The 24,832-nt window shown below is 43.2% G+C and overlaps 3 protein-coding genes across 5 annotated transcripts in view; 1 reads left to right on the forward strand and 2 right to left on the reverse strand.

Annotated features, from left to right (window-relative positions):
- Positions 1–147: 147 nt before the first annotated feature.
- Positions 148–4,290, forward strand: bmp10 (bone morphogenetic protein 10). The gene is made up of 2 exons (XM_027016466.3): positions 148–2,365; positions 2,858–4,290. Exons 1-2 carry the CDS (start codon positions 1,972–1,974, stop codon positions 3,883–3,885), a joined length of 1,422 nt encoding a protein of 473 aa, XP_026872267.2. The 5' UTR covers positions 148–1,971; the 3' UTR covers positions 3,886–4,290.
- Positions 4,291–9,788: 5,498 nt separating this feature from the next.
- ch25hl3 (cholesterol 25-hydroxylase like 3) lies at positions 9,789–13,502 on the reverse strand. The gene is made up of 2 exons (XM_027016471.3): positions 12,770–13,502; positions 9,789–11,466 (listed from the first exon to the last, which is right to left on the reverse strand). Exons 1-2 carry the CDS (start codon positions 13,204–13,206, stop codon positions 11,115–11,117), a joined length of 789 nt encoding a protein of 262 aa, XP_026872272.2. The 5' UTR covers positions 13,207–13,502; the 3' UTR covers positions 9,789–11,114.
- Positions 13,503–19,169: 5,667 nt separating this feature from the next.
- erlin2 (ER lipid raft associated 2) overlaps positions 19,170–24,832 on the reverse strand; it is a 12,103-nt gene continuing 6,440 nt past the window's right edge. For all 3 annotated transcript variants that reach the window (XM_035530290.2, XM_035530291.2, XM_081714947.1), the window contains 7 exons: positions 24,571–24,696; positions 24,200–24,273; positions 22,557–22,615; positions 21,211–21,302; positions 20,986–21,075; positions 19,836–19,915; positions 19,170–19,664 (listed from right to left, as the gene is read on the reverse strand). In XM_035530290.2, the coding sequence (XP_035386183.2) occupies positions 19,497–19,664; positions 19,836–19,915; positions 20,986–21,075; positions 21,211–21,302; positions 22,557–22,615; positions 24,200–24,273; positions 24,571–24,696 (689 nt within the window). In that variant the 3' untranslated portion in view covers positions 19,170–19,496. The remainder of the gene's footprint in view (positions 19,665–19,835; positions 19,916–20,985; positions 21,076–21,210; positions 21,303–22,556; positions 22,616–24,199; positions 24,274–24,570; positions 24,697–24,832) is intronic.

Below are 24,832 nucleotides of genomic sequence, written 5' to 3' on the forward strand. Positions count from 1 at the left end.
GGAGACAGAGAGAGGGAGAAATGGAGCTGTGTGTGTGAGTGAAGGAACTGGTGCTATCTTACCACTCAGGAATCAGGAACAGTGTTGCATAAGGACGGATCATGGGGATGTCTGAGGACCGTCACGGTGATTGAAAACTGTCAGAGAAGGACCAGAAGTCGAGGTGTGAAGCCCCTCGAGATCAACATGAAAACATCCACTTGCTTGGATGATCTGACACATGGTTGTCCCAGACACATTCCAGATTGTTCTGAATGTTTGAATGAGACAGAGGATTTCCGGGATGTTTCCGGAGGGTTCCGTGCACACGGTACGTCTGTGACAACATGACCATAATCATAAATAACCAACTTGACCAGCAAATGCCAGGACAGATAGAGGAGAGGGAGTGAAAAATAAAAGGAAGAAATGAACACTGGAACTTTTAGCCACCAGGACCCCCCCGTTTCTCCCATACATACCCAAGTGTCCATCACTGTGACCTTTGACCTTGTGCGTCATTTCTAATCAGGCACACCCAAGGCAGCCACGGCATATCTAACCCTCAGCCTGAACTTCTGATTCAATAAGTGCTTGTGTCTCATGCCACTCTTCTTGCTAATCGGACAGTTTTAAAACGACCCTAACATTCATTTACGCTGAGCCACTTGCTGAAGCTGTTCCTGGGTCAGAGTAATGATGGCAGCAGGCTCCCCTGTGCCTAGAGAATTCCAACCACACAGAGCGTTCTGGCCGGATGAGGCTGTGATCCAGGTTGGGTCTCGGGACAGGGGATAGGATGGGTGATGTCAGCAGAGTCATGTCACTGCCACAGTGCTGTCGGCTGTGAGACTACGTCAGTCCCAGGACGGATGCGATAAGGGAATCCCAGCACTTCCGAAAGGGCTGTTTCTCAAAAAGGGCTGTTTCTCAAAAAGGTAAAACCAAAACACACAAGCTGCAATTGTGGGGATAATTCACACAGTTTTGAACAATGTATATTTTTCTTCCAGACTCAGATAGTCTGTTAAGTTGTAGCTTCAGCGAACAGGCTGCAAACATTGGTCATTAGTCTATAGGTGATCATGATCCATGCAAGCCAGTAGGAACATCACAGAGTGGAAGGTTTTTAGCTGAGACCATCACCACTCAGACCAAACCTCATTTCATTTAAATTTCAGTCGTGGTCCCAGATGGCTATCCTCAATACTGGAGAACACCAGTAAGTCTTAACGTCTTTGTCAGAAAGAAATGGTCAATGAAGCTGTGGCCCACTTCAACCACACCATTGGAAAAACAAACAAACAGTGGGCCTAAAATCTTCCCTGGCTCATCCACCCAAACAAGAAAAAGCACCACCACCCTAACAAGGAAGAGACGTCTGCTGGTATCACAACGATGTTTACAAAGTCCTCATTAAGGAAAGAAAGTAGATAACAGCACACACTCTCACACGCACACAGACACTGGGACACCATCAGTACTGAAAATGCAGAGCTTCCCAGTTCTTAGATAAGAGACAGAGAGAAAGCAAGAGATAGTGAGAGAGAGAGAGAGAGAGAGAGAGAGAGAGAGAGGGAGGAAAAAACACAAAAAGAAACGAGATGCCGCAGAGGAACTTGGTGAAGCCACCCTGCAAGCCAAACGCTTCAGACTTCAAACACACTTCAAAAGGTGGACAAAGGAATAAATGTCTGAGATCTGAGAGAGGAGTGCAGTGCAACTCTGAGCAGAGACAAGGCGCAGCCACCACCACTGTAGGACCAGTCCTGCTCAGCTCCAGCAGTCCACTTGCTCTGCATTCTGGGCAAGAACCACCAGGAACCATCTGGAAGAGCAAGTGCTGAGAAGGACGTTTTCCAGCAGCTTCAAAACCAAACCAGCCTTGGATTTAGTATACTTCCCAGGATCTACAAAGCTTATCTTCTAGTGTAAAGCCTCTGGTGTGGAGGGCACATACAGCTGATACCAGCTTCACTTTTGTGTCTAAGCATGGCTGGCACTGGGGTTTGGAAATATTGGTTAATCGCCACCACATCTTGCCTCCCTTTAATCCTGCTCCTCCTGGGTCCTTACTCTGGGGACTCCAGTCCCATTGGCTCCCTGGAGAGGCAGCGTCCTGCCCCGGGGCGAGACGATGGCCATGGGGAGTTAGTGGACCCCTCGTTTCTGGAGCAGAACAGCGAGGTGGACATGCAGAACCTGCTGGAAACCCTGCGTGGCCAGTTCCTGAGAACCTTTAACCTGTCGGGGCCTGGGTCCGCCCTGATGCCTGGGGTCCCCCGCGTGGAGCCCCCAGAGTATATGCTGGAGCTGTACAACCGATTCGCCCACGACCGCACCACTATGCCGTCTGCTAACATCGTACGCAGCTTCAAAAATGAAGGTAACTCCTCAGTCAGGCTTTTTCCTGGAGACTTTGGTCTTCTTCTAAAAGTAACCAGGGATTTTAAAGCACAAATGTATAATCATTGCTCACGTTTTCAACATAGCGTTTTTATTGATCTTACCACAGAATTGCTTTTTGTTGCTGTTTTAGAAAATGGGGAAAGGTTTTTTTCAGCAGCCACAACACTATAAACGGAATAAAAATGACCATTACCTGGCAATTGAACCTTCTGTGATTCAGTTTACTTCAGGAAGAATAATAAGAATATATATGTATTAAAAATATAGAACTATTACAAAATCACACTCAAATTATTTGTGTGTGTAAATTTGCAATAAATATTCAGTTTTCAGTTTCCTTATTTTTTCTGCCATGCGAGCTTCATAAGCCTTGGTTATTAATGCAGGTTTGTTGGAGGAATATGTGAGAACTGTGGCCTTAAATGAGGCTTTGCTTGTGTGTTTCTGTTGCTGTTACTGGCACTCCCAGACTCCTCCCCTCGCAAGATGGGTGATGATGGAGTGAGGCGACATGCCCTCCTCTTCAATGTTTCCATCCCCCATCATGAGCAAGTCGTGACAGCTGAGCTCCGCCTCTACACCCTGGTCCAAACTGACCGCCACCTGTACGCCGGTGTTGATCGCAAGGTGACCGTTTACGAGGCGGTGCCCCGGGATGCCAACAGCAGCCAACTGGAGACGAGCATAGAGGAGGACACCCAGCTAACAGTGCTGGCGTCCCGGCAGGTTTACTGCACAGACAGCGGATGGGAGTCCTTTGATATGACTGCCGCCGTGCACAACTGGCGCATGTCTGACGCCAGCACCACCCACAGGCTGGAGGTCCACATTGCAAGTCTGAACGTGGAGGACATAGCTGGGTTGAACAAGACAGAATTCGAAAGTCCCACCACAGATGGGGACATGGAAATTGACACAAGCCCAGAGGACAGACACAAGCCTCTGATGATTGTCTTCTCCAACGACCAGAGTGTAGACCACAGAGGAGACCAACAGGAGCTGAACGAGATGATCAACCATGAAACGTCGGGCCCAGGACTGAAGGAGAACCTGGAGCTGGGGACTGTGGGAGATGACAGACAGAACCAGGATGAGGAACCAGACGAAGAAGCTCTGCTCCAGATGCGCTCCAACCTCATCTATGACACCACCTCCCGGATACGAAGGAACGCAAAGGGCAATCAGTGCAAGAAGAGCTCCCTCTACGTGGACTTCAAAGACATCGGCTGGAACAGCTGGATCATAGAACCAGAAGGCTACGAGGCGTACGAGTGCACAGGGATGTGCACTTACCCCCTGACCAAACATGTCACCCCAACCAAACACGCCATTGTGCAAACGCTCGTCAGCCTCAAAAGTCCCGTGAAGGTCTCCAGGGCCTGCTGCGTTCCCACCAAACTAGACCCCATCTCCTTGCTCTACCTGGATGATGCGGGCGTGGTCACCTACCAGTACAAGTATGAGGGCATGGTAGTGGCGGAGTGTGGGTGCAGATAGGGTTTCATGGGGAAGCTGCGATGGTGGTCAAAGTCCCTGAGAAACTGGGAAACTTTCTCTGGAGAAGAGACTGTAAGGAAACTAGGAGAATGTAGATTCAGGCCAGAATAAGACAGAAGGTGTCCCACAGAAGGAATATTCCTTTGTAATCTTAAAAAAATAACATAAATGGAATGAAGTGTGATTGTTATTGGCACACAGATGCTTGTGTATGCGACTTTTCAAAGGCGTAGAAATTGGGAAACTTTTGGCTAAATATTTAATGTGCCTTAAGATGAGAATTTTTTTTTTTTTACAATAGCAAGACAAGGAATACTGTAAGAGGCAAGACAGCAATGTGTATAACTCAGAACAGTCTCTGAGCAGTCTCAGAGACACCTAACACCAGACTGAGAGGAATTACAAGAAAGCAAAACAACCTGACATAAACTAATCAGGAAAAAGTCCAGCTTTCCTTAAAGCTAATGTCAGAATGTTATAAGAAGTGATTGACATTTCAGGTTGCCAGATCACAGCAGAGGCATGTGACACATGTTTAATGTGTATGAGTTTCGAAAAGCCTACTTTTCATTTGGTAGCAGAACATGCCAATTTACATGGATCTCCTGTTCCCAAAGAACATTCTGGCTTGAGCTTTGGGCATGAATTCCTTATCAGCTTTTATTTTGTTAAACTTCAGACTCTTCCAATGTCATTTAATGTCCTCTCTTTGAGTACATGCCCCACAACTGTAGAAGCCTAAGGTTCTGTGAGCAGAGTGGGGTCACATGGGATGACCCTGGAGGAGGCGAGAGACCCTCGTAAACTGCCTGGGTCCAGTCTCACTAGCTGCGTATCTGCGCCCTCCCCACTCTGTGTCAATACTCAACTTCCTGCTCCTGAATACATTTGATATGGACCATCCAAGGCAAAGCAACCTGGTTATCGTTCACGGAAAGGAAATGTGAGAAGCTAACCAGAATCATCTAGAGGGATATGTTTGCTTGGTCGATGAGAAAAACTCTGTGCTGTTTTCTCTGCTCCTGGACACATGGGGGACATTCTCCAAGTACCAGAAAGGACGATACAAAGTGTGTAAACCCTTGTAAAGAACATTATTGAGATGCCTCAGTCTAAACACGATTTAGTTGTAAGAACATTTCTCTCCTCTCCGCACACAGGGTCAGATTTATGAAATCTAAACTGATGGTCTTTCTTATTTCTCCTTTTAACAATTTTTAATCCGTTTTTTTCCCCTTTCTCTCAAACATTTTTATTGTCGTGCACTTTTCACATTTCTTCCACTGTGGAATTCATAAAGAAAGCAGCACTTTCTTTCACAAAGAGGCCGGGGTGTGTGTGTGTCAAGGAGGGCCGAGGGTTGTGGGGTTATCTTCACTCTGATACCTTGCATGCCGTGCGAGCTGAGCGCCAAGCTCTCCAGCGCTCTGTGATAAGAAGGCGTTGGTGCTGAGAAACACGGCAGTGGCCATTCCAGCCAGCAGAGGAGGCAGGGAGGAACAGCTGACAAGATTCCACCGGACTCGAACATCACTCCAGCTCTCCACCCCAGTCTGTCTTGAAAAAGAGGAATTATTGTTTACGGACATTGATCCTTCCCCCATGACTCCCCCCACGCACTTCCTCTGTTTTACCAGACGTACTCTTCATAGGTCTCACATGTTCCTCTTTCACACATAAGGAACAGATTCCAGCTTGGACTTCTGGTGGACTCCCAGGGAGAAGAGATGGCAGCACTCCACGTAAACACACAGAACCCTTTATGATTCTTATAATCCCTCAATAAGTGATGCTGAAGTGCTTAATCGATTCTGAAGTGGTTAGTCAAAGCATGTGGAGACGCCACTGCAAGGACAATCGGCTGCTCCCTGTTAACATTCTTGCCTTCTTAACATCTTTAGTATTGTGGCAGTAAAGTCACTGAGAAGCTTTCACCCAGAGCAGACGCCGTTATGGTGGTGGGTATGTGTACAGTTCAGAGTATACCATATACCAGTCGTGAATGGGGGACATTTTTAGACTAAACGGTGTTAACACACAGTCTCATGTCAACTGGTTCTGCCAGGCTTCACTTGTTGCACTGACACTGCTAGCTTTCACTCGTTGTTAGACACACTCACTACGTTCAGTTGATTGGGCTTTTTAGCACAGTGTAGAGCTGCAGGTTATCTTCGGTAGGTTGCTTATAGTAAACTAGATCTCCCCAGCCCACTGTGAGAAACAGGGATTATTCATGTTGCCTAAAACGTTGCCCATATAACTGACATCATGCCAGCCTATCAAAAAGCTTCTGAAATATGTTTTTTGTGCTGCTGCTTTTAAAAAAGGCCTATTTATTGATTAATTTATTAATTTTATTGTGTCCTTTAAGTGACTTTGTATAGCAGTATATGTAAATATATACATTACATATATAATTTACATGACCTTATAATGAGCAGTATATAAATATGCTTTTTTTTAGATATCACGTTCAGCTCAGATAATGCTTGTAAAATGCTTAAGCTAAAAAAATGTATGACAAAATGCCTTACAACGGTTGAGTTGCTACATGTTGACAGTTGTGCAGACCTTTTGCAGATCAAGGACCACTTGAACACTGTCTACTCCAACACACCAGATATTTTTAGCCGTCACACGTTCAAGGCCCTTATTTAGACCCAGCTTCCAAGGGAGGATTTCATAACTTTTAACGCTTCCCCTGCGAACGGCAGCTGTCTGGTTTGGGGTCATAGTTGACTCGTGTCAAACCAGCTCAATGTTTTCGGACACTGGCTAGAAACGAATGACCACATGAACCGATCTGCCTCAAATATGCCAGGCCCTGCACAGAGCTGCTCAGGATGTACCACGTACACCAGTCACTCTCAGTTGCCTCCCACAATGTCTTTTCTGCCTTTGGTGGATTTAGGGATCTGAAGTGAGCTTTGCTGAAAGACGATGAAGCAGTGATGCATGTGTACAAGCCCCTTACAACTGCTGTAAATAAACAGACTGTGAGACGCAAAAAGGACGCCTGCAGTGTCTGAATCATGATGAGATGAGGCTGGCGAGATAGAGCTACCTAACACCTTATGTATTAAATCTGCTCCTAAACTAAAAGAGACTGATAAAGTGTTTACTTTTATCTTAACATGCCTGGAAAACTGGAAAATCATGATTTGGTTCTATTCTTCCAAAAATGTTTCTGTTATGGGAATATTGTCATTGTTCACAACTGGGATTATTACTCTAGCAGATTGTATTTAGTCTTCTGAGAACTTTTGTCATAGCTTTATCTCGTCAACCATCTCCATAGCAACAGAATCCAGCAAAAGAGGATTTTTTTTTATTTGTTTGTTTTTAAAGTGTCTTGATAACAAAGACACGTGGCAATGGTTTGTGTTTAGCAAATCTAGCACTACGTTTGATAAGATGTAAAGAACATCCTGGTCCTTGTTTATTTGTGGAATTGGTAACGATGCAAGACAGGAATGACCCTTTAAGAAGGACTCAGCAGTCACTCCAGCGGGCATGTCACACACGCACACTGTTGACAGTTGTAGAGTTGACAAGGCACAGTTTGGTATGACCAGTCCATGTTTTACCAGTCCAGGCAATGTTTTGTGAAATGACAATCTAAATACAACATTCCAGGGTTCAAGCACCGTGAGAAGGTATTTAAGATCTTTCTAAAGCTATGTTAAGCTCTTCAGCGTTCCCCCATTAAGGAGCTATTTACAAATCTGCTGAGAAACTACGTATCTGGTCACTGTCTTTAATGACAAACAGCCGTCTGACATGTTGAAATGGGAAGCCGTTAGCATGTAGGTTGCGATAACTGCAACAGATTTAAAAAAAAAAAAGTGGTGATTGTGTATTTCTAGGCCATTATATGAAGTCATAGTCCATAGTGAGCAACCAGTCTGCCTTAGCAGCGTGACAGACGTACTGAAACTCTACGTCAAGCCCTTTACCTTGGACAACTGCTTGCAAATTGCTAACTTGTTTTCTTGTCATTACATGAGCAAGTTTCATAATGACTGATGTAATGGCTTTAGGAAGGATGTGTGGTCCAGAAAGATAGAGGGAGAGGTCGAGAGAGAGGAGAGTAAGAGAAAAATGCCATGCTCTTACGTGACGGAGGATGATGAAGCTCATGACCTTTCCTTACACATCACGACTCCATCTTCATGGTAACACTTCTACCCGTTCAGCACTGACCTCTCTCTCTTTCTCTCGATTTCTCTTTCAATCTTTTTTTCTGTCTCTCTCTTTCTGTTCTCAGAAGTCCCTCATTTGGCAACTCATGATTTTCAGTCTAGCTCATAAGCCTAGAATTGGTCATTTTCTGGATTCGACGGGTGATATCAGAGCACTTAACAGTGTTAGTCCTGTGGACGGTGTTTCATTGCGCAGTGTGACAGCGTCAGGACGATGTGCAGAACGGCACCATCTGGGCTCCTTCTGTCCTCCGAGCTCCATTTCTGCACCAATGCTAGAAAGTTGCTTGTGCATAAAAAGAAGACGTGATATTCAGAAATGATGCTGCCACTACTGTTACATTACTGCTGTTAGTCTTACCATGTGGGATTTAAACAGGCAAAGGGAGTGATAAAGTGACAGACTGCAACAGAGAGAGAGAGAGAGAGAGAGAGAGAGAGAACTGCTGCAACGTGGTTATTTACATGGATGGAAATGCAATAATTACCTGTAATGAGCCAGGCGGGAGGTCTGGCCTGGTGGAGTTTGCTAGAGTCCATTCAGACTGCGCTGGGACCAGAGCAATGGAAGGAGAGATAAGGGCTCCGAGTGATGAGGGGCGCGATAGAGACGTCACCACAGCTTGTGGTCCGGGGATGGCCTGCTGGGATCACGTCCAGAGAGTGCGGTGGGCTACGTGTGGAACGGTAGGTTGGCCAGACCTCTGCCTCTCCTCCGTCCTGCCCTGGCCCCACCTTCAGATGGCAACAAGCTCAGAGCAGTAGGGGTTTGAGAGGTTCTGGCACCCATCATTTCATTCTGAGAGGATTACTGAGGTCAAAGATGGGAGGAGGTAGCCCTTCTCAACAAAAACAAAACATCTCAGTTAAATTAAAACAAAACAATGCAAGGAGATTCAGTAGAGCATAGCTGAAATGTGCAAACACATATCAAATTACATCTTAAGCTGCTTTGGCACAGAATTTATAAAGTGAAACATCCACAAATTCTTTCCCACATGATCCTACAGGCCACTGAAGTGGCACCATGATCTTATGCATGATGTTTTTAAAAATTGCCTCTGTCCTGCCCTGTATGTATGACACCAATTAAATTATAAGGAAGCTGTCAGCTACTTGTAGCGCGCATATATATATATATATATATATATATATATATATATATATATATATATATATATATATATATATATATATGGGGAAAACTTTGAAACTTTGGAAGTTGTTCGTTAACCACATAGCTATAACTTAATGAGCTATAACTTAATTCCTTCCATTTCATTTCTATTATATCTTTCTATAAAGCACTTTGTAAAACCTGCTTAAAAAGTGCCATATAAATAATATCAACCATGTTAATACAATAATACACCACTTACACCACCTCCACCTCCACCACCACCAACAGTAATAATAATTTTTGAAAAAATTATTAATTATTATGATCTTTGAAACAATAATGTGATAAACTAAAACCAATGCTCCCCATGTCTCTTAATCAGCGTCTGGAAGTCCACCTCCCCCTGGTGTTCAATATGCAATATATAGTTAAAGATTTGAAAAATGTATTCATGGGTATTCACCAATAGGGTTGGATATCGTTTATGTTTTTTTATGCTAAAACGGTACTTTAAAACTGCGCTGTTGCCTGAACTGGTACTGAAAAAAACAAAAAAACAAAAAGAAAGATCGACGACAATAAATAATGTCTTTTTTATTTCTAAGGCTAAATTGAACATCAATGTGAACAATATTTTAAAAACTTTAAATATATAAATACAAATGAGCCACATACCTCTGCTTTGACGTGTATCATGTGCATCCTCAATAGTTTCTTTCTCTTCCATGTGTGCCGTTACAAACAGTTACAAACAGTGGTTTTAAACACGTGTTGCATATCTGAGAGCTGGAATCCTTTTCGCTGAAATGAAACCGTACTTTAGGCTTTCTAACCATGTTAAAATAGCAATAAGTAAATTCACCAAAAACTAGCAAACAAAACTTATTAAAGTGATTATTTATCATTTTTACATGTTTCCCCACAAAGTACAACAGAAATGAACCAGTTTATGCTCTGTAGTGCGGGTCCCCAACATGGAGATCAGAAGGTTTAAAAAAGTTTACAAAAAAGTATACATTTACATTTTACATTTTCGGCATTTACCAGATGCTCATATCCAGAGTGACTTGTTATCCACTCACATAACGTATCCTAGCCAGTGCAGTAGTTTATAATCAAAGACCGCTTTGAGCTAGAATACTGCTAAAATACAAGAATCAATGTGCATACATAGAAGAAACGCAAAATAAGCATGCGTTTACATTTACATTTATGGCATTTAGCATACGTTCTATATCAAAACAACGATAGCAAATTATATCAAATGATATGCCTCCGACACCAAATAATCAAGCGTGTCATCATAGCTGGTCATGCCATCATCTATCAGTGTCTGAGATCAGCGCAGGAGATCCAGAAATCACTATGATGTTTCTGTCACACGGACGATGACCCGGTATGTACTGCTCGACAACAAACACGTTGGGAGAGACACTGAATTGTGTATGAACTGTTTACAAAAGTCCAAACGGTTGCTTGAATTTCAAAAGGTTCTGACCCCCCGCCCCCCAAAAAAAAGACAACAAATGGGTGAAGACAGAGACAAGCCGATACACAACACAGATATACGCAGGCAAAACACGACCAAGCGAGAGTACAGAGGATTAGACTGGATTCTTCAGCATGCCAGGGCCCGTGTTCTGAAGGCCCACCATGCCTGGACACGCGTCCCCAACACTCTCACCGAAATGGGGCTGCATCCATATTGAAGGTGATCAGTTGAATTGTAGAGCTGTGATAGCCTGTGACAAGCAATTCCTGGCAGGGATGTTCAGGATTATGAGGTTTCTATCATTAAAACTGTATGGTCTGCAACATCTGAAGGGATGCAGAACTCAGGTCAGCAAAGTTCCGCTTCAGCTCCCGTTTGCTGTTCTCCTCTCAGTCTGAGCAGAACCAGAGGCCTTTCAGTAGAGTCGAGTCCCAAAGATCAGGTCCCAGTGTCTGAAATATGGTGCGTAGTTCCCCTGGAAGTGGAGGTGGTGAGCGTGATGAAAGGGCGCCCCACCGAAGCAGGGGAGCAGCCTGTGTAGCCCCCAGGGGAAGTCGTAGCCACAGTGGTCCTCTGCCGCCAGCCACAGGTTCACCAGGTGGAAGAGCACCTCACTGACTGGGTGGCAGCCCAGCAGGGCGGCGGTGCTGAGTGCTAGGCTCTGCTGCACCATCAGCTCCACCACACTGGACTTCTGCGCGGCCAGGGCGAACGGATCCCTGTGCGTGTGGTGGGCCTGATGGAAAGTCCTGTACAGCCATGGAAATCTGAGACACACATGAGACATGTTTAGTTTGGAGCAAGGAAAGACAAAGCAGAGGGTTAATCTTGTGTCAAAAGTATCGAACAAAATCACAAAACAATATAAAAGTATTATAACTTTAAAAAATTATGAATACAAATAAGATTTAGTTCAAACCTTTTTTTAAAGATACTAGAACCCCTAAGACTACTACTACTAAACTGGTTTCTTTTATTTTTGCATATTTCTCTTCTGGACTCTGCATGTTAGTACATGTCCGTATGTACATCTGTTTCTATTCACGTTTGTACAGGAGCATGAAAAAGGTTAGTGGTGGTATGTATACGCGCACGCGCACGCACACGCACACACACACACACACACACACACACACACACACACACACACACACACACACACACACACACACACAGCTCTTTAATACCCTCTGTGTGGACCTGTTAATGGACTTTGAACCTAAATGCAGAACTAAGTGCTGTTAAGGAACCTTTTGTGTCAACCGTCTCCACCTGTTGTATGTCCTCAATCAGACTGACTTTAAGATCCCAAAAAGTGAAACACATCAGACAGTTTCTGGGTCTGATGAATCTTACAGATGCACAATCACGAACACTTTGCTCCGTCACTTTCTGCACTCGGCAGTTCCGCTGGGATGCTACCCGCCACTCCGCTACGGGCTTCCATCAGATCAGGGTTTTTTCTTCACCCTCATCCCTCATCCCTCCATCACTCTCACAGATGTCTGGGACGGAGCTACGGGAGAAGGACGAGAGGGGATGTGTCTGTGCATCGTATTCTGCGCTACACTGAGAAACCATCGTCTACTCCAAAGACTGAGCGCTTGTTCCACATGCTTGACCTTTATAGGAGCTCAGCAAGTTGAAATATTGTTTTTAAGTTGTGCGGCTCTGGGGACAGACTTTACACGTAGATTTGATACGTGCCATCTCTCCGTGTAGTGTTATGACACTACCCGAAGTGACACCACTGCTTGATGACAGCTATCCGTGAGCGCATTTGCGCTGGTTACAAAGCGCGCGCAAACAGCTGGTACAGTTGGTAATAACCTGCAGCTCACAGTGACAGCCTGTCCTTTGTTTTTATTAATTGCTACACAAGTGAACATATTTCTACTGTAGTTCTGAAATGTTAATAAACGCCTGGTTAATCCGAACGCACGTCGCTGCTTCGCGGCATTGTTTTGATGTTTGCATTTCGCTCGGCTGCATAAGAGGTAATTTCCTCCGCAGTCTAGCAGCCCATATAAGACCCTTGACCCCGGAGAGCAGAGCGGAGAGAGCACTCACCTGTGCACGGCATAGTGAACGATAAAAAACAGCGTGTCGAACACCAGCAAGCACGAGAAGCACTCCGAAAACGCAACAAACACTGATGGCGCGGGGAGCTCTTTGTCCGGGAAGCTGCTTCCACGAGCCGCCTGGACCAGCACGGTTAAGGGCAAAACACCCACCGCGTAACCGAGCGAAATATGCGCAAGACAAGCCAGCCACTGGCGCACGGACACCGCTTCTCCGGAAAGTCTGTATTTACCGATGCATAATATGTGCGGGCTCAGGAGGTCCAAAACCATGAAGAGTGTCGAAAAAAAGACGTGTACCAAGAAGCCAGCGCTCGCGCTCCAGAAAGGCGACAACAGGAGCTCTTGTTGCTCCCGCATCAGCTTCCAAACGGGTTGTAGCAGTGGCTCGCCGTCTCGCGCGAACCAAGCAAAGTCATCAGTCATCTTTTAAAGTTTTAAAACTTCTGCTCCCGCAGCATCGAAGCTCGTCGCGAGGCTTTCATCATGGAAACCGGACGCGTTCCGTTCCAGCATTGCTGCCCTCAGCAGCCCCCGTGCTGTTAAACTATCGCGAGCCCACTGCACCGAGACGTGCCAGCTGTCGTATCGAGAACAAACTGAATGTGAGAGTCTAAGTTTGTTTTTGGTATATTACAACATAAGGGAAAACAAAAAACTCCTTATTTCGAAATGAAACGCGCCGCTTCATTATGCGTCATAGGTCATTGTGCTCGTGGGGGAATACTTCAATCCTGCAAACCTACCTCTGCTGTCGTGAGTCATGCACCCCTCCTGCTGCCGCTGCATTTTACCCACTGCATCAAACAGTTTTACAATTTAAATTGCATAATTTTAGAAATATATCCTTGTTGATTTTAAGTTTCATACACACTGCTGTAAGGATACATCCATCCAACTTTAGTCCAGTTACTTAATGTACTGTGTACATTTCTACATTTTCACTTTTTTAGATCATTAACTTATTTAACTTCTCACACAACATCCAGAAGCCCAAAAAGTCTAAACACTTCCAGGCCCATCTAACCCATCAAAATCCGGTGCGACCTTGGACCAGTCAGTCTCAGAAGAAAATGGTTAAGTTGAAATGTACTGCATCATCAGTGTGGAGGAGCATTCTGGGAGTCATCATCATGGTTCATCATCATCAGAGGCTGATGTGACTCAGTGGTTAAAGTACTTAACTTGTAATCGGAAGGTTGCCAGTTCAAGCCCCACCACTGCCTGGTTGGCCACTGAGTAAGACCCTTAACCCTCAAGCTATGTTCAGTCATAATTGTAAGTCACTTTGTATAAAAATGTCAGCTAAATGATGTCACAGTGCCAGGTAATAACTGGAATGTAGGCTGGAAGAGGAGAAGGTTGTGAGCATTCCCCAGATTATCCATGTCTACAGTGGAGAGTTATGCCTTTGAATTGTATGTTGTACTGTGAGTTGCCATAGAAAACTGGTTTCAGTTTAGGCTCTGGTGGAGATGATGCATTATACAGGGATGGTAAATGTTTCTAGTGTGTGTGTTAGTGTGGGAAGTCAGGCACAGAGTTAACGCACACACACAGAAACAGTTTTGCTGACTGTACCCGGGACGTTGCCATCAAAAATAAACTTTCTCCACTTATTCATGGTGAAGAGGCCTGTAAGTAAGGTGTTGCCAGCAGTCTTAATGACAGTCCAGCTGCATGAAACAGCCCCAAGTGCTCAGCAGAGTTAGTGGGGAGGGAGCGCAGCCCAGCAGAGTTCCCACATTCCCAATGCTGTGGAAAGGAGCCGCTGCCTGGCCCACTGTACATGCCATGATCGCCAACGTGAAAGATGAGACAGGATGCATTTATTTATTTAGCTAGTTACTCATTTCTTTTTATGATAGCCTACTTGTGTTCTGCCTTGGTGCTTACCTGAGACACTCCCTGGGCATTCATGCTATTCCATACACAGAACTAGGATGGATTTTTATCATTTCCAATACTTTCCAGTCAAAATCACTCAGCAGCTACTAATGGGTGAGGAATCACACTTCTAAAATGTAAAAGATAGTGAGTGTTACTACAGTGTAGTTGTGCTCCTTAGAAACCTCAGATAGGACCAAATCTATGATAAAACTATTAGAACGGTTATAAACTGTGTATAACAAGTCTCTCCCCAGATCTTATTCATGTGGGCAGGGAATTCTCACCCACACACACACTCCTATTTTATTTAAGTCTGGTTCATCCCCCCATTATTTGTACTCCCTGTAGGTGATGTGAACTGATGTATCAGTCTCTCTGTGGGATGTTACATGTACCCCAAGAACAACTGCTTGTATGTGTAACATACCCGGTCAATACAACCTGCGTCTGTTAACATGTCTGGTGAGACTAATGGGTTTTGTTAGGAAAGCTGAGCTTGCAAAGAAAGACACTGGTTAGGACATATTACAAAGAGCCTCTAACTTAAAGAAAGATAGTAATCACATAAAAATGATAAACTGAAAATAAAGGTTTAGGCCTATGCTTTTCCTGTTGTATAGAGAACTTTCTCCAGTTTAGGTTCAGGGCAAGTGAAGATCACTGCACAACAGGTGTCAGAAATCAAGAAAACTATTATAAAGAAACCACTCTCTGTACCAAGGACCAGTTCATTCTCAAGAGAAAAAAGCAAGTGTTTAGATGTTTGGGTTAATCTCAAATACTGCCTCGCAGAAACAGAATCAGTTCCTGATCACAGTTCCTCCCTATTGGCTTATCTATTTAGTCTCACCTACTCCCATTACCGATATATCACCACTAAACGTTGTCCTGTACCTACCCAGAGCTTACGTGAGCCCTCACCTTGAGGAATCTTCAACTGTCTCGGTGCCACTGGAGAGCTTTCTGTAGATGCTTATGACTTTGGTATCTGTATTTTGCCTGGGTCCATTTGGAATGTGTTTGTGACTTGACAGAATAAAGCAGACTTCTCTGGAAAACAACTTTCCTAAGAGAGGACAAAAAATAAAGTATTCTCATCATATTCCAATACTAAACCATATGCATTACTTGATCATTCCCCAAATATTTAAAACATATTGTAATTCTCCCAACATTCCAAACCCAGTTGCAGTTATGCTTTCCTAGCTACTGTACCTACCCTGCTCCCACATGCCAGACTGAATGCATTGAGGCAAGATTCCTTAATAATTACAATTTGGAAACAACAGGAATGTGCAACAATTACAGGACTGTACAACACAAGCAGGACCAATATTTATCAATAATTATCATCATCCCAGGTACTCCCAACCCTTAACATGACCTCATTGTTTCCTTTGAGAACTCCCTGGTATCACCATCCGAAGCTGCCCATAGCCTGGGCGTAACTTTGGACAACCAGTTGTCGTTCTCAATTCATGTTTCTAATCTGACCCGGTCTTGCAGATTCCTCCTTTGTAACATACGAAGGAGTCGACCCTTTCTTTCGCAGGAAGCTACCCAGGTGCTTGTGCAGTCTCTTGTGATCTAAAAGCTAGACTACTGCAACTCGCTACTTGCTGGTCTTCCTCTAAGAGCCATCAAACCTCTACAACTTGTCCATAATACAGCAGCACAACTGGTCTTCAATCTTCAGAAGTTCACACGTTATTCCACTGATGGCTCACTTCATTGGCTCCCAGTAGCTGCACGCATCAGATTTAAAACCTTGATGCTTGCCTACAAAGTCAAAAATGGACCAGCCCCTTCATACATGAGGTCAATGGTCAAAGCCCAATCCGTACCTCGATTACTTCAAACCTCAAGTATGGCTTGGCTTGAAATACCTTGCTTCAGGTCTCATGGGCGACAAGCATCGAGACTATTTTCTTTTCTGGCTCCAAGATGGTGGAATGAACTCCAATTTACTGTCTGGACAGCAGAGTCCCTTGCAGTCTTCAAACGCAGACTGAAGAGCCATCTATTTTCAGAATATTTCAAGGACAACTGACACTGCTCCCATATTGACTGACTAATTTAGTACTTATTGTAGGGTATTGTTTGTTGTTTAACAAACTCTAGCAGTTATTGGTTATGGCACTTATGATTGTTTAAAATAGACCTTATGTATTTTGCTCTTCTACGTATCAGCATTGATCCCTGTATTCTACAGTATTCTAGTTCATTGGTATGTTTGATTCTAACGTACTGTATTAGGATATATTCTATGAGTAAATGATAAAGCACTTTTGTAAGTCGCTCTGTATAAGAGCATCTGCTAAATGCCATGAATGTAAATGTGCAATAACTGAACAAGAATTGTGGGAAGGTACTATTATAACAGAACTCTGCAGTAATTGTTTTAATAAAAAAATGATAGAACTGTATAATAAAAGTACAAACCTGTACCGGAGTTTTGGGGGCCCTGTGTGGGTTGTGTCCACCTTTTCTGGACATTACATGAGTGACGGGTGATGAGGTACAAGCTGGTTAATATGCATCATTCTACTATAAACCCATAGATAAACAGTGTTTATGTAAACCCTTGTAAACACAGCATAAACAGATATGTATGAATTTATATCACAGGGCCTTGCCTAAATTCATCTTATGAACAAATGATACTTTGAAAATGTACGTAAAGAGACACACAAAAGACTGAAGATTTAAGACTGTAAATCTAAAGGAAAGCTGTGAAAAGGAGAAGTACATGAAAACAGAAGTAATACATGTTACAGGCATGAAGAAGACAGGAAAGGGAGCTTCAGAGGTCTGCGACAGACCGGACTGAAGGTGCACCAGTCACCTGGATGACCCGGACACACACACCCACCACGCTAAGAGTGAGGTATGGAGGTGGCTACATAGTGGTGTGGGGACACTTTTCCTCACCAGGTCCGGACATCTTGTTAAAACTGGACGGACAGTTTTAACAACCTACTTTAGTCTGTTAACCAAACACCTCTCAGAAGAACAATAACCAGAGCAACCCAGGAGAGAATTAACATCAAACAGCAACATCAAAGTCCATGTCTCTGTCCAACAGAGGACTAGAACATCCCAGTCCACAACCTCAACAACCTGAGGAGAACCTATGGCAAAACTCTACCGCAAGCAGGAAGCAAAGATGACAGACTTGCCCCAACAGACATCAAGATGTTATTGCAGAAAAGGTTGGTTCTAGAAAGAAAGTCATTTTTAGTTAATTTTTCACTTTTAAAATTATTTTTAAGATCTGTTGATGATGAATTTTCACATTTCACACATTTTGGTTTGCAATAAACACTATGCAGAAGAATCTGTGCATGATTTGTAATCCAGATCGTACTATTAATCACATTACTTTTAAGGAACTGAATTATCCAAGGTACTTTAACCTGTGCAGTTTCATTTTATGATGTTTTGTCATTTCTGCACGTTTTGTGTAGTGAAATGTATGTATTTATGTACTTCTGAATTTATGTAATTCACTGTATTAATGCCATTATTTTGCGATGTCAGTTTTAAAAGAAAAATGAGCTTCCAGCCTAACAATTTCCGTAGATGATCATTTCCACTTGGCTACGCTGTGTGATGAAATATGCTGAGATTCAGGACTGAGAAAGCTTCCCTGACTGTAGTTTCCTGTCACAAACACTGGACTCCCAATTACCATGTCAAACACTGTGTGCTCCCTGAATACATTAAGACATGCAAAAAAGAGCAATTTCTTTCCATGAAATTCAGATTTAATTGACAATCTAGACTTTTGATCAAGTATAAATACATAAAGCAACCAGTCACCCACCTAAATGCAGCACCTCCAGTCTGTTAAAGCGCAGAATCCAAGTGAATAAAAAAAACCAAACAAAAAAAACCTCATAGATGAAAATCCAGATGGAAACAAAGCAGTTTCTTTGGCCCACTTTAACAAAGTAAAACCTTCATTAACTTCAAGACACAAACACTCAGCTGATGAGTGTGAAATAGCATTGTAGGCCTGCTGAGTTCAACTTCAAAATATGAAGGCTCAAATTTCAATAATGTAAATAATAAAATCAATTAAAAAAAAAAAACACTTTAAAAAAACTTTTAAAAGATTGGGAAAGCTGAAAGGATGTGTTTGGTTTGTGAGCTGTGTGTGTGTGATTTAGTCCTGAGCAAACATGACTAGTCTCCAAGCTACTGCTGCTACATGAACAGGGCTACCTGGCTGGAATCTAAAGGCTATGTGGATTTGCTGTGGGACCCAGGTACACAATTCCGGGTGGGATCGTCAGGTCAGGAACTTTTGTTCCAATTTCCCTTCACTGCAAATGACGACAGAAGGAGAGGGCAATATAAATAGCTTTGATGGAGATACAAGGTGATCCAGTACTCTACAGTTCAAACCATGTCCCAGAAACCCCGCAGAGGGAAAAGTGTCTCAGAGTGAGCAGAATTCTACAAGACTGATTGATAACCACATTTCCACTTTGAGCTTAAGGAAAACAGTCCCATTTTTATTTTCCACTCAAAAAAGTGGCAACAAGCCCATTTTCAAACAATGAACTGCAAGTGCTCAAAGTTTTAAGGATGAGGACAAACACTGGACTGTTCTTTCATCAATGAGGCAGAACCACCCTGACCAAGACCGGCCCACGGAACTAGACTGCACAAACAGAGATCAGGGGCCCTTGTTTTCGTAAGCCATTTTTTCCCTACAGTGATCCACTGATGTGATAGTGAGTCCGTTCAGCTCAGCCATTAGCTGCATCCCTGTTCAGTGTGAGAGCGAGGGCTATTCTCTCTCTCAGATTTGCCTACTGTCAGTCCAAGTTGAGAATGTCCTCAGAGAGGAAGTCGGTGACTTTGGAAGTGCCCGTGTGTCCAGATTCCAGAAACATGTGGGGGATCTCACTGCCAAAGTAGATCTTACTATTAGCAGCTGTGGCCTTGAATTTCATCATCTGCAAGAACTCAGGTGTCAGTTTCAGCTGCAACATATAGGGGAAAGGGGGAGAGAACGAGAGAAAAGAAAACAAAACAAAGAAAGAAAAATGATGGAGGGATAGAGACAGTCAAAGGGATGAGTGGAGCACAGGTGACGTCCAGGTCTCCAGTAATTTAGCGAGTGCTATTCCAGGACGCCTGTAGGGGACTCTCACCTTGTTGGCATCTGCTGTTCGCTGAGCTGCGTAAAACTCAGCATCCGCTCTGGCCTTCTGTCGGGCCAGAAATGCACCATCTACAGTGTGAATGAGAAACAAACACACACCATGCCTATGAGCCTGAACTCAGTACTCCACACACGTGCCACCCTCGGTGTGCGGAGCTTAGCCGCCACTATTCCTGCCAACCAATAAAAGCCCAGGCCATGACATTACGGGAACATGGTGTGCTTTCTGGGAAATGGTCCCACTGGGGAAAAGTGCTCCCAGCCTTTCACGAAAAGCATATGCCAATGGCACAGTGCTCATGGCTCTCACAACAAACTGTGGCGAGTCTGTCCGTACAGAGGATGGGAGACAGCTGGCGCCTTTTGACAACAGTCTCTCTCAAGGTCAGTAAGACAAGAGAGATGATTGTGGGGCTTACATGCATCAGCTCGAGGCTCCAGAGGCTGCACATCATGACAGCCGTAAACAGCTCACCCCTGCTGAAGAAAGCTATAGCGTTTTATAGGCAAGCGCTCTGGGAAGGAAAGCTGAAGCTTCTTTAAAGGGTTGCGATCCCAAAGAAACACAAAACACCTCTGTACAAACTCCAATTTATATCCGATTATCAGGTAGAGACAGAGGGGATAACAGGGGTTTAAAACGAACCTTCAGGGACTCTAGCAGAGTAACATAACTGAGCTTGTAGGGGTCACAGCTCCGTGGGTACCAAGTTTATGCACAAGGATAGGAATACCTGACATTTATGACCGTCTGGTGACCACGGGCACAAAGTTTTTATTTATTTATTTATTTATTTAACAAAAATTGGTATTTGGGTTAGAGTTAACTGTAGCATTAATTCGCTTCAGTAATCAATATGTCAATAGATGTTCACTAAAAAGATAGTAAACAAGACAATGTGTGTGTGTGTGTGTGTGTGCACGCCTATAATCAAGTATCTCTTCTCTTTCAGTAAAAACTGTGGCAAAGAATGTTAGTGGTTTTCTTTCTTTCATCTGGCTTTGAAAAAACATTCAGAGCACACACACACACACACACACACACACACACACACACACACACACACACACACACACACACACACACACACACACACACACACACACACACACACACACACACACACACACACACCTACCTTCAATTTCTGATATCTTTTTTTCTGTTTCTTTCTCCATTATTCTCTGTCCAAATTTGATCTCAGCAACTTGAGCCACTTTTTCTGCCTCTGAGAACAGAAATGGTGAAACATTTCACCACATTAACTTCTGTATCCAAATACTACTGATGCTAAACAAACCTCAAGACACACAGCAGTATGCAACTACAGAGGGGAGGTAGTTTGAGTGACAGCTTTGCTCACCAATGATGGCTCTCTTCCTCTCAGTCTCAGCTTCCTTCTCCACTACCTTCTGAGTCTGAGCAGCAATCAGCAACTTGGTCCTCTCACTCTCCCTGAGACACACACGCACGCGCACACACGCACGCGCACACACGCACGCGCACACACAGTAACGGTGTCACCTGTAATATACGCATCACATGCATATCTAGTCTTATAGCAATAATATTGAAGCTCCACTATTAGTATTTACCAATAGGTCTGATATCTTCTGTGCATACAGTAATCTGTACAGTGGCCTTCTTTCTTTTGTATGTATTGTGTTATAGATGGACAGGAACCAGGACCCCTCTGGTGCCATGATGTTGAGCAACAAAGCCATAAAATGGCCTAGCTGAGGTTCATCCTGCAGGCCTGGCTTTCTGACCCATCCCCAGCTTCTTAGGTGTCAAACCCACAAACTGGAATGCAGGAACCCATTACCAGGCTGGTCATACTTTAAGGAACTGTGACCATAAATTAAACCAGACTTAGAAACTTACCAGGACAACCAACTTATATTTACAGCATTTAGCTGACGCTTTTATCCAAAGCAACTTACAATTATGACTGAGTACAACTCAAGTAATTGAGGGTTAAGGGGCTTGCTCAGGGGACCAACAGTGGCAATCTGGCAGTGGTGGGACTTGAACAAACAACCCACTAATTACAAGACAAGTACCTGTTTCTTGTCCCACAGCTTCACAAAGTAATAACTTACTATTCTAACCTACTACGATGTCAAATGGCAATCTTCATATAATAATAATCTTAATATTATCTTCAATCTTCATGTTATTGAACTGGCGACTTTCATGAGTTAAATAAATAAATTAGTTAAAATAAAATTTTCTTGTTTATCAGGGTGGTGCCACCAATGAATCTAATCAACTATGACTGACAATTTATAAAGTGTTTAACCGCTACATAGAGAAATTACAATTACCTGATCCTATCCAGAAGCATTTCAATGCATGACTCTCCCGGACATATTGTGCATATATTACACAGTATATTATACTACAGACTCTCTCACACACACACACCTTAAACATATGCTCTACTAAATCCTGCAAGTCAAATAATCCATATGGCATCACTCTTATACACAAACACCCTAAACAAAAGACACTCACACACAAAGAAATCTAAAGACTGATCTTAAAAAAGTACATAAACAAAAGTCAATAAACACAATTCCTCTGAAATAATCATCTGCAACACACTTACACACATGTAGCAAACACATGGTATCTTTAACGTAGACTACACAGGGAGGGCTAGAGAGAAAAACAAGAGACAGACAGAAAGAAAAAACACAACCTTACATGAGCTCGTAGTTCCTGCGAATGGACTCGGGAATGTTAGGTTTGGTAACACGAACAGCCTGCAAGAGAAGAAAGGGGGAGAGAATAACTAATCAGGTACTAATGACACTACATGTTCACACACACTAGGCTAAGAAAAGACAAATCATGAAAGCACAGACAGAAAAGCCCAGATATAGAAGACATCATATCAAAGGGCAACAACTTTCCCATAATTCACTGTCCTCCACAACAGGAAGTGCTTCAGTGCCGTGCAATCCCCAAAAGACACCACTTACCACATAAACAACTTCATGAGTCCTGGCAGAACTCACGTATCCATGTGCTTGTGTTTCAGCCCTAATCCCACACCCCTTCAGGGACAGCTCCTTTAGATTTTTACAGTTATTTTAGATTCATTTAAGTAATTAATCAATTGACCAGTTAATTAACTGACTGATTAAGATTAATGTAAAGTTTTGTTTAATTTTACTATTGCATTTTAAAATTTGGCTACTGTCTTTTAGGTTTAGATTTCTTGTTGGTAAGGAGGTATTCTAAGTACTGGTTTTCTTTGATGCTAAAATCTTAGATTAGTTCTTGGTGAGTTTTAAATGTTTTGTTTTTGAGCAAGCGTTTTAAGTGTGTTATGCCTTAGTCTGTTCGTTAGAAATAAGTGGTGACTTATGAACAGACTGAATACTCAAAGATTTGCTGAGTTGCACTCAGCACATAAGTGAGTAACTGAGAAAACATGTCAATAAACAAACCCAGACCCTGACATTTTAGAAACCTCAACAGTCTCCAGTGACTGCGAGACATAAGCACTGCTTCGAGGAAACGCATGTAAAAATTCGAGCTGCAAGAACGTACTATATAGTATGTGCACAAAACACTTCCTTAAAATGTACCTGCATAAGCAAACCATATTTTCATAATGGCTGGGTTTAGGGTTTTACTCCCCACCATAACTAAATATCAGTATTTCACAAGCTACATCCTTTTAAAAACCTGCCTTCCTCTAATAGCTGTGGTGATTACATCATAATTTATTTCATATCCTTTAAAGGGATAAAAACATCCTTTCCTGTAAATACAGACTATTCAGAGTAACAACTTATGACACTGCATTAATGCCAGTTTTCTTGATAAGATGACTGGTCTTCCCACATGGAAGCCTTTAAGAGCATTTGCTCATAATCATAATGAATACAGGTCTAAATGATTTAGCAATGACGCTTGGATATGGTGGATGACACAATCTACAAAACCCACGTCTAACCCTATGCATCATCCGTTCTGTTGCCAAAAGTCTGTGTATGTGATTAATTCACAGCCCATTCAAAAGGACAGATTTTCCTTCTAACAGTGCCAAACTCGCCTCTCCTCAGACTGCAACTGGCTCACGAATGACCACATTTGTGTGTGTGGTGGATTGGTTTATAAACATATTATTTTATAAGGCCCGAGTGTGGTGTGCAGAAGAGGCTTCTGAGAGTCACATCTAGACAGCACACATGGGAACTCATTGTAAAACAGCAGGATATAGCCCTGGCACTGTTTTAAAGTCCAAATCCAATAGCAGAATTACAACAGAAGTTGGGAAGGAACAGGGAAAAACAAAACAGAGCAGAGCAGAACAGAAAAGAAGATTCTCAGTGTACTTGAATGATGAGTCCAGGTGCCATGGTGGTCAGATCTTCCTGCAGGGTCAGCTTCAGATTCTCGTCAATCTGATCTACAACACATGCACACACGGAATGCACATTTGAAAATGTGAGTGAATCCAGATGAAGACCAATTACATGAGAGTGAGAGCCTTTAATTCTCTCTGGCACCAGCTATCTCCACATCTTACTACTCTGAAGGAAACATGCTGCCACATGTTAGCTTTGATATTACAGTGTAAACACTGTTCGAGAAGTAGGTGTGTTTGAGGTGGGAAACCAGACTCACACGCTGGTGTGCATTTCTAGGCACCCCTATAAGGTGTCAATCAAAAATGACAACATAGACCTCCTGGAGTGTCTCTTACCAAACAGGCCTATGTAGACCTCCTGGAGTGTGTGCACGCTGCAGAATTGGTTCAGTTCATGGTGAACTTTGTTGAAAATGAGAGCCTTGTCGTAGTCCGCTGTGTAATTTCTCACAATCCCATAGACTGAGGGGGAGAAACATGGCCTTTAACAGAGCGTCACTGGAAACCCCCACCCAGCTGCCCACACGCTAGAGTTTAAATTTTAAACTTTCAGTGCAACACTCTTTTGGTTGCCAAAAATATTTAAAAATAAATTTTA

The sequence above is a fragment of the Electrophorus electricus genome, chromosome 5, assembly GCF_041902795.1.
Source record: "Electrophorus electricus isolate QZ-2024a chromosome 5, ASM4190279v1, whole genome shotgun sequence".
Taxonomy (NCBI): domain Eukaryota; kingdom Metazoa; phylum Chordata; class Actinopteri; order Gymnotiformes; family Gymnotidae; genus Electrophorus; species Electrophorus electricus.